The sequence below is a fragment of the Trichosurus vulpecula genome, chromosome 2 (genome assembly GCF_011100635.1).
Source record: "Trichosurus vulpecula isolate mTriVul1 chromosome 2, mTriVul1.pri, whole genome shotgun sequence".
NCBI lineage: Eukaryota > Metazoa > Chordata > Mammalia > Diprotodontia > Phalangeridae > Trichosurus > Trichosurus vulpecula.
This window is the reverse complement of record NC_050574.1, coordinates 363,163,590-363,178,279: the sequence shown is the minus strand read 5'-3', so window position 1 is coordinate 363,178,279 and position 14,690 is coordinate 363,163,590. Positions and strand designations below refer to the sequence as shown.

General features: G+C 37.5%; 1 protein-coding gene across 1 annotated transcript in view; it reads right to left on the bottom strand.

Moving 5' to 3' along the window:
- LOC118837175 (ABI family member 3 binding protein) overlaps window positions 1–14,690 on the bottom strand; it is a 201,554-nt gene that overhangs the window by 147,917 nt on the left and 38,947 nt on the right. The window contains exons 3-4 of the mRNA XM_036744133.1: window positions 11,256–11,324; window positions 3,037–3,169 (exon numbers count right to left, since the gene is read on the bottom strand). Coding sequence (XP_036600028.1) covers window positions 3,037–3,169; window positions 11,256–11,324 — 202 coding nt within the window. The remainder of the gene's footprint in view (window positions 1–3,036; window positions 3,170–11,255; window positions 11,325–14,690) is intronic.

Here is a 14,690-nt window from a genome sequence, read left to right as displayed (position 1 = left end):
TCCATCCACCAAACCATGATGCATCTCCTACAGAATTGATCCATTCACAAGTAACTATAACACAGGATAGATAAGTGCAGCAAAAAGTTCGAAGAGTTATATAGGATTCAAGGAGGGAAAGATGATGCCCAGATCATGCCAAAAATTGCAGAAATAACTTGGCATAGTGAAAAGAGTGTTGGATTTGGTGTCAGGAGGCCTAGATTTGAATCCTAGCTATGACCATTGTTGGCTGTGGTGAGCAGTTAGGGGAAAATCACTTACCCTCTCAAAGCTCCCATTTCTTCATTTGTTAAAATGAGATAATACAACCAAATCAATGAGCGCAACTGTAAGGAAAACATTCGCCAAACCTGAAAATTCTAAAGAGGGTGTCTCAAAAATATTTAACAGCTTAAAATTACAATAAGACTTTGGAGATTTAGAGAACATCCTATATACATATTTTTATTCTTATCTATTAAAATTTTCTTTTACTCCATATAATTATTTCCATTATATGTATAAAGGAGTAAAGAAACAAAATGGTTGGCTAATGTGCCCAGAGTAGCAATCTCTGGCATATCCATTATTAGGTTTGTTATTAGATACAGTCTCCTAAGAATTTGCACATCACATAAGATACACTCTTACTAGGTAAACTTATAATAGTTTCCATGTACTACTTCAGGTCAGGTTATAGGCTTAACTCCAAGATGTCTACTCTTCGCCCCATTCTATAGCCAATATTTCTTTGTACTATTTGATCCTTTGAAGCATATTTCAATCAATGAATATTTATTCAAAAGAGAGGGCATTCACGTGAAAGATATTGAGTGAACATAAAAAATGAGGGCTTGGTAAGTAGAGAATTGGATGGAATCCCATCCAGGCTATGCAAATTGTCCTGGGGGAGTAGGGGAGTGTCTGATCAGTGCAAACAAGTAACTTTTGAAATTGATTGACTGATACAGTAAAGCTGAGTAAATCAATGGACATTTTCAGTCAGAAACCATTTAATAAGCACCTACTATGTGTCAGGCACTGTGCTAAGTGCTAGTGATGCAAAGAAAGGCAAAACCATTAGGTCACACCTTGTGCCAACTTTACCCTGATAGAGAACATTTCAGAATTTTAAATTCTTTCTGGTTTTAACTGTTAAGAGAGATTGAAAAACTGAAATGGAACCTTAAACTAACACAACTATTTGTTTTTATAGCATTGGAGTTCAGTCCCAAACCATCTTGACGTATAATCACCAGAAGAATGTGTGCTCTTTCAAAGGCATGAAGGCTGGTTTAATGATGGGTGAAACAGGGATGCTTCAGATTCTGTCAAATGTCGGAGAAATATTTTGTCAGACAAATTTGGGTTTGGCAAAAGGGTCAACTTCTTTTGCCAAACACTTCACTTTTCAGAATCATGAATACTTTCAAGGAAATTTAATATTCATTTTTCCTGATTCATCTCCATAATCAAAATGCATTTATGAGAGATTATTGATATTTGAGAACATGGACAAATGTTTTCCAGAGGCCTTTTTTTATAGGCAAAGACAAATGTTGTCAAAAGAAATCAAAATCAAATTTCAAAAATAAAAACCTCTAGGTCTAAATTTTTGTCTAATAGAGTAGTTTTGAGGTAAAATTATTTGGATAAAGTTTCGGTATGTTTATCTAGATTCAAACTTCTGAACCATTGTGTTTCAAAGCATTATGCAACCTATTTAGATATTGAAGTTAGGAATTTAAGGAAAATTGAAATAAAAGTTTTCATAATCAGGTCTGTTCATACAAACGGTGGTTCAAAGTTTAGACGCTACTTTTTTTTTGAATATTTTTACATCTCTAGTACCTAGCAAGTGCCTTATATAACTATGTTGTTGATAAAAATAAACTTTTCTAAAATAAATATATCCACTCTCTATATTTTTTGAAATAGTGGTTCCATAGTCAACTTGCCCTCAGCAAAGCCAAAACAATTCATTATATTTTCCCCAAAATGAACCCCTTTTCCTACTTCTAGTCACCAAGATTCGCAACCTTAGAATCATCCTCAACTTTATATTCTCCCTCATCCATCACATCCAATCAGTTGTCAAGTCTTGTCAATTCTGGCCACAAAAATCTCCCACATCCCTTCCCTTCTTTCTACTCACAACCACTGCCTCATCACCTCTTGTCTCTTACAATGGCCTCCTAATCAGTGGCATCAAACTCAAGTAGAAATGGGGCCCATTAAGACACATATAAGGATCTCTGTGGACATCATAGTGACTTAGAAAATCACGTTAACATTATTTACATTTTATTGCATTTTTATTTACCTTGTTAAATATTTCCCAATTACATTTTAATCTGGCTCAGGTCAAAGTTGGGAGTGTGGTGGGCAGTTGTCAATAATTTCCTCACCTTGTTTCTCCTTTCACCAGTCTGTCCTCCATACAGCTGCTAACGTTATATTCCTTAAGCAGATCTGATCACATCACTCCCTTAACCAATAAACTTCAATAGCTTCCTATTCCATTCAAAGCCTTTGCAATATGGTTCCAACACATTCTTCCCCCAGGCTTATTATACATCCCCTTCATTCACTTTACATTCCAGTCAAACTGTCCTTTTTGATGTTTCTCACACTTGACATTCCACATCTTCTTTTTCTATGCTTTTGTACAGGTTGTCCCCCATGCCTGGGATGCATTTTGTTCTCATCTATGACTCTTAGAATCCCTACTTTCCTGCAGAGCTGACTTCAACTGCAAACTTGTACACGAGGCCTTTTCTGATCCCCCTAAATGCCAGTCCTTCCCCCTGTCAACTATGTTTGGGGTGTGTGTGTGTGTGTGTGTGTGTGTGTGTGTGTGTGTGTATGTACTTTATACATCTATAAATACTCTCCCCTCTGATAGACTGTAAGTTCCTTGAGAGCAGGGACTGCTCCATTTTTGTCTTTATAACTCCAGTAACACGTACATTGTTGACTCTTAAGAAGTGTTTGTTACTTGATTAAAACCACATGCTTGTTTTAGGATAAGGAAACTGAGTTTTGGTAAATTACCTGTCATTAGGACACTGACTCGGTAAGGTCCAATCATATTGTGGGTTGATGAGGAAACCCCAGGACAGAAAGACTGAGCTTGGTGACAAAGTGCCGACTACCATTTGGAGAGGTTTTCGGGTACGGGATTTACCTGTAGAAGCAACGCACAGATTAATTTTGATGATGCTTTGTATTTCTGCATCTTGGGTGAAGAGAATTAGTGGCTTGCAAAAATAATACGTAGACTGAACATTCCCAAAACCTTCCTTTCCCTAATGTGTTTATTTGTCCAATGGGATTTGGCTTCTTTATTCAAGAGTGAATTTGAATCTTACCTGAAGGTTTTGAACTCTTGTTGGTTAAAATGTTTATGTGTGTAATACATATATACGCATGTATGTGTATATGTACATACAAATATAATACATTAATATATTTATATTACACACTATATATTGCATGAACACATATACACATAAAGAATATATATTATATAATCTAGTCCTCCAGATTTGCTCCAATCAAATCCATAAAAAGAAATTAAATCTTCCCAATCAGAAAGATCTCCATTATCATCATCATCAGAAAGCAGCAAGGTACAATGAGAAAACTGCAAGATATAAGTCAGGAGAGACCTAGGTTGGAATCTCATCTCTTCACATTCATAAATTGTGCAACCTTGGAGAAGTCATTCATTGCTGTGGTTTCAGTTTCCTTAAATTCAAAATAAGTATGATAGTTGCTTAACACTCAAAGGTTGTTATGAAGAGAGGACTCTACAAATATTAAAGGGTTCTCTTAATGTGAAGTCTTTTTCATTGATAATAGGGATTGTATAGAAAGAGAATGTCCTGTAATGGGAATGAAGTTAGGTTCTCTCATCTCAAAGAGTGTGTTTTTAAACACCCTTCAAGGCCTTAAGAGCATAGGTGCTGATTTGAATTTCTGAAAATATAAGAAACCATGAGAATAAGAATATAGTGAGAAAGAAGAGAATAGTTTCTCCGACATAAAAATAAAACACTGATTATATATATACGTATATACATACATACACACATGCATGCAACGAGGGCATTAGAACAGCAAGTGATAATGAGAATTGAGGAAACCACACTGACACCATCTTTGTGACTCAATTCTGGAGCTAGCTTAGTTCCCTTTCCATTCAATTATGGGTCTAGTCCAAATTCTGTCTTGTGAGAAAACTTTGTTCAATTGTGCGAATTGCAAGAGGACTTTGTTGCATTGTTTGAATCTAGCCCTGTGAATCTGGGAAGCTGAACTATATCTACCTGCTGCTTAGAGACCCTTAACTAAGGACCTAGGCTATGTTGACCAGAAACCAGGTCAGATCCAAGAATTGATACAATCTCACAATTGTACATCCAAAGCAACTCATTTTTCTTATCTGAAAATTGGACCCATAACGTAATGCCCAATCAGTTATTGTTGCCATGTTCCTTTGATTGTTTGATTGTTTACAAACACTTTGAAGTGTAACACTTCTTTTTCTAATTTCAGGGAATTACACCTGTTCACTCTTCCCAGTTTGGAAAGTTGGCATACATTGCTTAATAAATCAATATGCCTGGAAGTTCAAACCTCTGTTTCCTCAGTCATTTCATCTTTTACATACCATAACATACATGTATAAATATACCGATGCATATATGCATATATATATAACATTTATATATTATCTCTCTGTGTGTATATGTATTTATATATACACATATATGTATACACATATGTGTTATGTGTGCCTATCCTGGGTCCAGAATACATCAGAACAAATTAAAGGGAAAGGCAATGTGTTTTAAGAAGTAACAATGTTACTTCCTGTGTAGCTGAAAGAAAATTATAATAGGAGCCAAGGGGCTTGTGTTCTGATCCTGACCACTACCACTATCTTATACTTTGAGATAGTGACTTTGCCTCAAAACTCTCAATTTCATCATGTGTAAAATGACAAGGTTGGATTAGATTATAACTAATGTCCTTTCCAGTTCCACTTTTCTCTAGTTATACCAAATGAAGAGCAGGCATCAGGCAACTGAACTAGAATAAAATGTACCTATTTTCTCTTCCTTTCTATTCAGGCAATTGTCTAGTTTTCAAGTGTTTGTGTATTTGTTGTAGACAGGGCTTATGTCATCATATTCTAAGACCAGAAGGAAATAGCTGTTGGGGATGTTACATTTATAAGTGTTGGACAGATGAGATTTTGTGACTAAAACATAACTTTCATTAGCCCAAGATTTTTGTAAATTATTTTCAAGATTGTTTACTTCATTTTAGATAAAAAAAAAATTTGGATATCTCTTCAATGAGAGGCATCAGAGACTGGTAAAGTGCCTAAGATATTTGGATGTGAGTAATTTCCAAATTGGGGTGTGTAGAAGAGGAGAAGTTTACTAGATAATGAGAAAGTAATTTTTATTAAATTTAAGAAAATCTGGAGAAGCAAATGGTCCAATTTTTGCTCATCTTGTAATCTCACTTCTTTTCTTGCTATTCCATGAACTCTTTTGGTATTGATCCATATAATTTAGCAATTTCCAAGAAATCTTACATGTAGCCTTCTCTGATCTCTCTCCAGTCCCCCCTTGACCCTCTTCCACCCCTCTTTAAGAGACAATAATTTTTCCTTCTTTGGAACATCCATGGTATATTCTTAGACTTATACTATGTACACAATGCATTCTATGTTGTATTTTTTTTCTTCTGATCTCCTTTATAGTAGTAGTTCTTTGAGAACAGAGGTCATGACTTCTTCGTCTTGGTATTTGTCCTACAAATAGCAGATATGTAAGAAATCTTTGTTGAACTGAAACTTCAGTGTTATCTTTGACTCCTGCCTCTCCCTCTCCTCCTTGATCCAATTGGCTAGTGAGGTCTATTGAGTCTGCTTTCGCAATATCTCTCACCTCCACTCCCTTCTCCCAATTCCCATCGCCACCATCCCAGTACAAGCCTTCCTGACCATCAGCTTTGGCTTTTGCATTTGTTATGGCACTGAACAAAAAAAAAAGGCATGCTTATATGTCTGAGGTTATGGGAGAGGGTGGATGATATACATGCTAGTTATCCTCTGGGCCTATTTAAGAGGGGAAGTGAGGCTACAGAGGACTGATATGCAGGATTTCTCCTTTACAACCCCTCACCCCCACACCTCTCCTTCCCTGAAAGGCAACAAAGGGGTTTCCAGAACTAGATCGGTTTTGGGGGCTAAGGCTCAAGCTACAAATCTTCCTTGCCTCAGCTTCTTGGTGGCCTCTGGCCACACTGATTTGTCTTCCTGTGTCACCTAAGGCATTAAAAAGGCTCACCCATGTGGAGCTGGAGCCCTTTAGATACAGCCAATGTACCAAGTTATCAAGTTGCCACAACTTTTCCTCTTGATCAGACCTGTTTTCATTTGAAGGACAGGAGGACCTTGTCCCCCCAGGCTAAGTCTGGCAGTATCTTTTATATACTATGGCTAAGTAAGCCTCCTTTTGTTAATTGTTGAATAAACTATTAGTGTCCCATTTCATTCCAACCCTGAACCTAAACCAATAAGGACAGAGCCCAAGTCAGGCCTGTACATTAAAGGGGTGGGGGCTTCAGGGGTAGGTTTGGTTGTAGAGTGATTGGAAATTGACCTCCAGGTAATGAAGGAAGGAGTCTAGATAAAAACTAGTGTTTGATCAAATGCCTGCCAATTTTTGAGCCAGTGAAGTTTGAGAATGGTAGAGTGGACAGAGAGGAATTGAGGTAGACTGAGGTAGATAAAGTAGAATGAGGAAAGAATTCACTGGACATGTATAGGACAGAAAAAAGGAAGAGTCAGAAAATGTGGACCTGGTACACACCCCAGGAGTGCACTGAACCCTGAAGTAATTGGGGTTGGGTTAGAGTTTTCCCAACTAAAATGACACTGGGTTTTATAGTGTCATTTCCTTCTTTCCCTTCACCTCCTGATTTCCCCCTCAAAAGCACATACACATCAGTGTTTTAATAATCTGTAGTTTGGGCAGCTACTTGGTGCAGTGGATAGAATGCCAGGCCTAGAATCAGAAAGAACTGAGTTCAAATGTGACATCAGCTGTATGACCCTGGACAGGTCTCTTAACCATAGTTTGCCTCCATTTCCATCTGAAAAATGGGGATAGTAATGCTATCTCCAAGGGTGTCATAAGAACCAAATATATTGGATCAATAATATATTTAATTAAATATATTAATAACATACCAAATTAATAATTGATCAATAATATATAGTGATCAGCACAGTGCCTGGCACATAGTGACAGATTTTTTATCAGTTATTAATGTTTTGAATTCTGTTATCCATGCGGATGGTAGTCCCTCTATGACTGGTCAGACGGGCTCCCCATGGCCAACAAACTCATCATGTGCTGGCTAAACTGGGGGTGAGCTTCTCAATTTAGCTATGTGGGTCCTCAGACCACAGACATCATGGATCTCCAAGCCTACACTTGGTTCCTTTCCAGCTTGCTAGGCTATGCCAGAGTTTTTTGGCATAGTGATTTAGCTTTCCAGGTCCTAGGGTCATTTCTGTGCTAGATAAGTCATCCATGGAGGTCGTAAGACCAACAAAGAGCAGTGATGAGAGGCTATTAGTAAAGTCTGGTCTCTTTCCACTGTTATGGATATGGTATTTCTGTCCTCTTCCAAGGCTATTTTGGGAAGAAGGTATCCAAGGAGACACAGGGTGATCTAGTGTTTGGGGGACTGCTTGACTGATTGGCAGTTTCATGGTAAAAGTATCAATTCTCCCATGGGAATAAGGAACAGTTTGTCCATGTATATAGGCTGTGAGAGGGATTGGAAGGACAGGGTGTGGCAAAAGATTAGAGGAGCAAGTCTACATATTCTAACCTTTTTACTGCTAGACTTTAGGAACAGTAAAATATCCTTTTGCAGTTCTTGTGTCCTGTGCCCTCATCCCCTTAGGACCAGAACCAGTGATTACTTCTTTACCTATTTTCCAGAAGGGAAAAAAAAAAGTCTGACATTTTGAGAACTGTGTCACCTGAATATGCAGCCCTGCAGATTTGCTGCTGAACAAGTCCTATATCTTCACCATGGCTATGCCCTCCAACGTTTTCTACTGGAAACTTCAACCCCAATCCCACACCTCTAATAGGTAGGCTTTCTCCTTATCTTGCCTCAAAAGGAGCGCCTGCGAGCCATCTATCCTTCCACTCGGCCTCAATTTCCTTCTTTCTTATGGTTTTATTTATGCTAAGAATGTTAAAGTTGATATGGTGCAGGACATTCAGCAATATGTCTACTTGTTGGTTACTGGATAAGGCTCTCACATTTTAAGTACCCATAGTCAAAGTTTGCTTAAAGGCTAAAAAACAGTGATTCTTATCACCTCCCTTTTCTGATACTTGGACACCATAATTAGAGATGTGAAAGGGGGAAACACAGGATTGAGGATGCCTTTTTATTTCTCCTTGTTTCGTGAGCTACTGTGGCCTCTCCCCCCAAAAAAATCATCACCAGTTGGTTAGCCTCCTGGTAATGAGCCTCTCCACTGTTAGCTAGAATGGTGCTTGGAAAATAGATTTAGTTAATTTCTGAGGCCATACTTGAAGCCTTTCCATCATGATAGAACCTAACAGAGTTTGTGTTCTGTTGGCATAGACTTCAAGAACTGAAGTCACCTCCCTGTCACAATGAGTCTCTATGGTAAAATATAGTGGACATTCTTCATGCAAAAGCTTCTTTATAAATATCTCCAGTCAGAATTAAATGAGATCATATATGTGGAATGTATCCAGAAAAGCATTAAGTGCCACCTCGATAAAAATTATTGAGCTTTCAGCTCTGAAGGAATGAAATATTACATACCATCATTAGTGTTAAAGCAAAAGCTATGTGCCTGGTCAGATTGAGGATCTGTATCACCTAGGTAGTCAATAAAAAGAAGAGGCAGTTGCTTAGAAGGTGTGATTTGCTGGCCTGCTACAGAATATGAAATTCCACCATTAAAGATTTGTCTCTTAATGCTAAGATTTGCATTCAGCAGTTAAGATTTAAACACCTGTGGCAGGGTAATGTGTATTAAGCCATTATCATTTATTTATTAACACTTTGGCAGGGACCAGTTTTTTAGATTATTTTTCAAGATAAAAGTAGGTTTAATTCAGAGAATGGGCTTCTAACCCATGGTTCTGAAGGTGGGACAGAGTGATTTCCAAGTTCAGCAACCTTGAATACTTCTAGGTGGAAGTGTACTTATGCCAGAATCTTAACTGGTCATTAAATTTACACCAGTAATGGAAACTTGTTATTTTTAATGTTATTTTCATGCAAAAAGAATAAAACTAATCATGTTTTTAAAACCAGGTGAAGATAGTGATGATAAATTTAATATTTCAGGATATATGAATTACCCTTATAATATTTTTTATTGTGATGCAGGACACAAAATCTTTGAATGGAAAATGCAGATGGCTAATATTTTTATATCAAAAATACACAAATATGTGATCCTTAAATGGATTCTACTTTTTTTTGTAATAGAAGCAGAGTAAATAAATATCCTCTCTGAAACAACCCAATTCATAGATTTACCAACAGGGTTCATAAAAATGAATGATTTTTACCAGTCATTTTGATCAGGGAGAGCTGTTGGGGAATAAAGATTACAAGTATGGGGTAATTAGCGAGAAGGTAGGTCTGGGCAGCTATTTTTGTATGCGTGTGTGTATGTTTGTATGTGTATGTATGTATGTATGTGTCTAGGGCAAACTTGAAATGAGAGCCTTGGAAGAGGAATCAAAAAGGCCCAAATACAAGCTACATATAGTGGTGAAAAAATGTCATTTAAGCCAAAGCAAACTAATTTATTTCTTCTAAGGCAAACCTGGTCCATAGAATTAATTATAGAAAAGGAATTTTAATTTTATTGTCATCAAATGAACCTACTTCAAAGACAAAATAATAAGGGTATTATACAAATAGATGATTTTATCATCTTAAATAAGAGAAAATCAAATTAAATTAAAATTCTTGTGACATCTGACATGCCATCGTTACTCAGGGAAACTAATCTTCAGTTAATCATTACACCGCTCTGAAGCAGCTAAGGAAAACAAAAATATTCCTGAAGCCTGCAAGAAAGGGCAAGTATTTCTACTGAGTGCACTCAGAGCAAGACTGGACAACTAACCCAATTGGCCACTAAAAATCAAGACAATGGAAATTGGTTTCAAAGATACTCAGAAATCTAATGGGAATGTAATATATTTAAAATGCATAAAGGTGACTAAATCTTTAGGTTCTCTAGAGTTTGTGAGGATCAAATAAGATGACACATGTACAGTACTTAGTATGGTATTTAATACATGTTATTATTATCATCATTATCACCTTAGAGCAGAATAAAGTTCAGGTGAATTAAAAAACATGTAAGGAAGTTCTGTGGGAATTAAAAAAAATATAGGGTAGCCATGGAATTTGCATTCATTTTTTCTTGTTCATCAATCTTGAAACAGAGATTGTGCTCACATTTATTGTCAAATATGTGTGGAAGTGCTTCCTTTTTGGTAGAAAGGTGGGAGACTATGGTTGCAGAATGCTGCATACACTGTCAGATACAGTCACTGTGTTGGTCAATTTTGCTTAACATTTTCTATTATATCAGGAGTTGACTAAGGAAATATTGACTCTGGGGAATATTTCACTATCAAATGTTACCATGAATAGCTAAAAATTCATAGAGTAGGTTTGGAGGGGGGAGGTAGTTCCTAAGATTATATATTTAGAACTAAATAGAATTTTAGAAGTCACATAGCTAGTAAACAGCAGAATTTGAATTTGAATGTAGTTCCCCCTTAACTCTTCCATCTGTTCTTTTCTCACCACCCTCCCCTTTGTAGTTGCTGTTCAGTTGTGTCTAACTTTTCATGACCCTGTCTGGGGTTTTCTTGGCAAAGATACTAGAGTGATTTGACATTTCCTTTTCTGGCTCATTTTACAGATGAGGAAACTGAGGAAAACTGAGGTTACATAACTTGTCCAGGGTTACACAGCTAGTAAGCATCTGAGGTTGTATTTGAACTCAGGTCTTCCTGATTCTAGACCCGAATTCTACCCACTGTTTCACCTAGCATCCCCATCAGATGACATCATGCATGATCAAGGGTCTCATTCTGCATGCTACTGTAAACAAAATAGACTTGTAATTAAACAAAAAATTATAGATATTACAATACCTGAACATTTCTTCTTTTGGCTTGGAGGGGGTGCAGGTCGCACCACTATCAAATATTTAGGCTCCGCATCTGAAAAAAGAACAACCCAATAGCATTCATTAGTAGAAACCTTTATAAGTGACGTTTCATAAAGACAGTAGAAAGAGCGTGTTTCTTGTGATCACTTGGTCAACTGACTTTTTTGAAATTGAAAATAAAAGCAGACATTGAAAACCAAATGATGTAATGGATAAAACAAAAAAAATGAGAGACACTGATTGACATAGATTTTGCATTTTTTGTGAATGTTTTCCATTTATGAAAGAGAGAAGATGATTAGATAACCAAGTCATTGAAGATGGCAGACCTTAGCAGCCCTCTGGTACATCACCAACATCCCACATTGTGGTCAATGCTTGATGTGTTAGAAAAAAAAAGGAGAGAAAACATTCACACAAAATACTCATGGATCTCATATGTTGAACAATCTGGCATCTATCACTTTCATCACAGTGACTATGAATATTCATAATTACACTGTTAATTCATTCTCTGTTTATATAACTTGTAAGACTGACTCCTACGGAATTCTTAAAACATGAGTCTTATTTTTCTTGAAAACAAACTTTCTTGTAAATAAAGCTTAAATGCATACTTTCATCCGATGGAAAGAACATTGGATTGGGGGCTGGGAGAGCTGGGTTATAATCCAAACTTCCCCATTAGCTATCCATGCAATTTTGGGTAAGTCAATTCACATCGGTAGCTCTCAGGTTTCTCACCTCTGAAATGGTGGAAGGACAAACTGAATTATCTCTTGTTCTCAAAAATCTCTGATTCTATGACATTTCCCATCTAGGTACTAAAAAATCTCTGATTCTATGATATTTCCAGTCTAGGTACTAAAAATATCATGTGAAATCCATCAATGGCTCACATGTCATGAATTAGTAAATTAGTAGATGGCCCCAGCTGACAAGGCTGTTCTTAATAAAATGGCTGGTTTACATAATCTTCACCATGGATTGTTAGCATATGAAAATGCTCATTAAGCCTACAGAAGTTATGCTTAGCTTTACTTGTTTTGTTTTTCAGGCTAATGCTTGGGTGTACATACACACATACAGACATTCTCTCCCTCTCTCTCTCTCTCTCTCTCTCTCTCTCTCCTGTTGGATATGCTAAGAGTTATTAATGAGAATAAAGAAAAGCTGTCAGTTTTTTTTTGACTGACTGATTGCCTTTAACAAAGACAAAAAAACTGCTAATCTTCTAATTTCTACTCTGACTTTGAGACCCATGAGTGTCCATTGGTCTTTTAATGGCTAACTTCTTGAACATAATACTGACAATAAATATTCTGTTTTGTTACAGTCGTAAATGTACACCTATTAGAAAATGAATCAAGCTTATCAGATGTGTCAACTATATAAGAAAGGAGCCAACATTTGGGAAAGGTGCCTTGTACAAAGAAAGTGCTAAGAGTCAGATGATCTGGGCTCCAGTCTCAGTTCTGTCACATGACCTATGTGATCATGGGCAAGGTATCTCATCTCTCTGGTCTCAGTTTATCTGTGGAATAAGCGCTTAGACTAGATGGCTTCTAAAACACCTCCCAACTTTAAATACTGTGCTCCAAAAGGATGTAAGCTTTTTGAAGTGAGAAAATGCTTTGCTTTTGTCTCTGTGTCCTTAGTACCTATCATAGCACCTGCCATATAGTAGATGTTTTAGAAATGCTTTAAGATTAATGACTTAATACGAAAGTTGCTATCAGTTAGATCAGGCAGCTAGGTGGCAGAGCAGATAAAGAATTGGACCTGGCACCAGGAAGCCTGAGTTCAAATATAGCCTCAGACACGTGCTAGGTGTGTGACCCTGGGAAAGTTATTTAACCCTGTTGCCTCAGTTTCTTCATGTGTAAAATGAGCTGGAGAAGGAAGTGGCAACCACTCCAGTATCTTTGCCAAGAAAACTCCAAATGGGATCATAAAGAGTCAGACACAACTGAGAGGATCGAACAACAGGAAAACAGCTAGATGGTGCAGTGGATAGAGGGCTGGACCAGGAATCAGGAAGACTTGAATCCAATTCTATCCTTAAACACTCACTAGCTGTCTACCTAGGCATATCACAATCTCTGCCTTAGTTTCCCCATCTGTAAAAAGGGAATGATAACACCTATCTCTCATAAGGTTGGGAAGACCAAATGATATAATATTTGTAAAGCTCTTTGCAAAAAAAATGCTATGTAAAGGCTAGCTATTAGTATTATTACCACTTGTTGATTTTATTTACAACTGGAAATACCACTATTAAGATAGGGTGGTAAACTGGAAAAAAAGCAATTAGACTTACAAGCAGGAGACCTAGATTCGAGTTCTGTCCCTATTACTTATTAACTGTTCACTGTTGATTTGTTTCAGTCGTGTCCAACTCTTCATGACCTCACGTGGAGTTTTGTTGGTAAAGATACTGGAGTGGTTTGCCATTTCCTTCTCCAGCTCATTTAACAGATGGAGAAACTGAGGCAAACAGGGTTAAGTGACTCACCCAGGGTCACACAGTTAGTAATTGTTTGAGGCCAGATTTGAACTCAGGAAGATGAGTCTCCCTTACTCCAGGCCCCAAACTTTCTCCACTTAGCCACTTAGCTCCCCTATTCATGAACTCTTAGACCTAAGCAAATCACTGGATTTCTCAGAGTTTCAGTTTCCTCATCTACAAAGCAGGGATTTAAACTACTGGCACAACCTGACTCCAGGGCTGTTGGGAGGAATGTATTTGGAAAACTGTACAGTGTAGCCTAAACAGGAACTATTTTTTTATATTTCATTACTTCATGGGCCCATGGTTTTACCCTCACACAAATCATAACCTCCCTGTGTCTCAGAGTCTTACTTAGAGTGACTGTGGCTGAAAAATGTCACCACCTTGTGGCCAGCCTTCCAGCAATGAATCTCCTCTAACTTAACAGCGCCATCCTTAAAAAACACAGAATCCTAATCCTCCCACTCCAGTCTGAAATACATTTATCAAGAGTCTACCAAGGGCAAGGGCCTCCGCTAGGTTCTGGGGATTTGAGGAAAAAAAACAAAAAAGAGCCCTTGCTTCCTGATTCTCCTTAACACTAGTTTCTTCCCTCTCCTGGTTATCTCCAAATTATCCTGTATGTAGGCAGTTTGTACATAGCTGTTTGCAGTTGTCTCTGCCGTTAAATTGTGAGCTCCTTGAGAGCAAGACTGTCTTTGCCTTTCTTTGTATTTCTAGTGCTTGGCAGAGTGCCTGGTACACAGTAGGCACTTAATGTTTATTGATTGACTGACTGAAGGAGTTTATGTTCCATCACAAGATTCATGGGCAATGATCCAGAGTTCTTCCCAGCCACAACCCTATCCATTTCCTTCAAGAGACCTTTCCTGATTCCCCCCAGGTTTTGATGCCCCCATTATTACA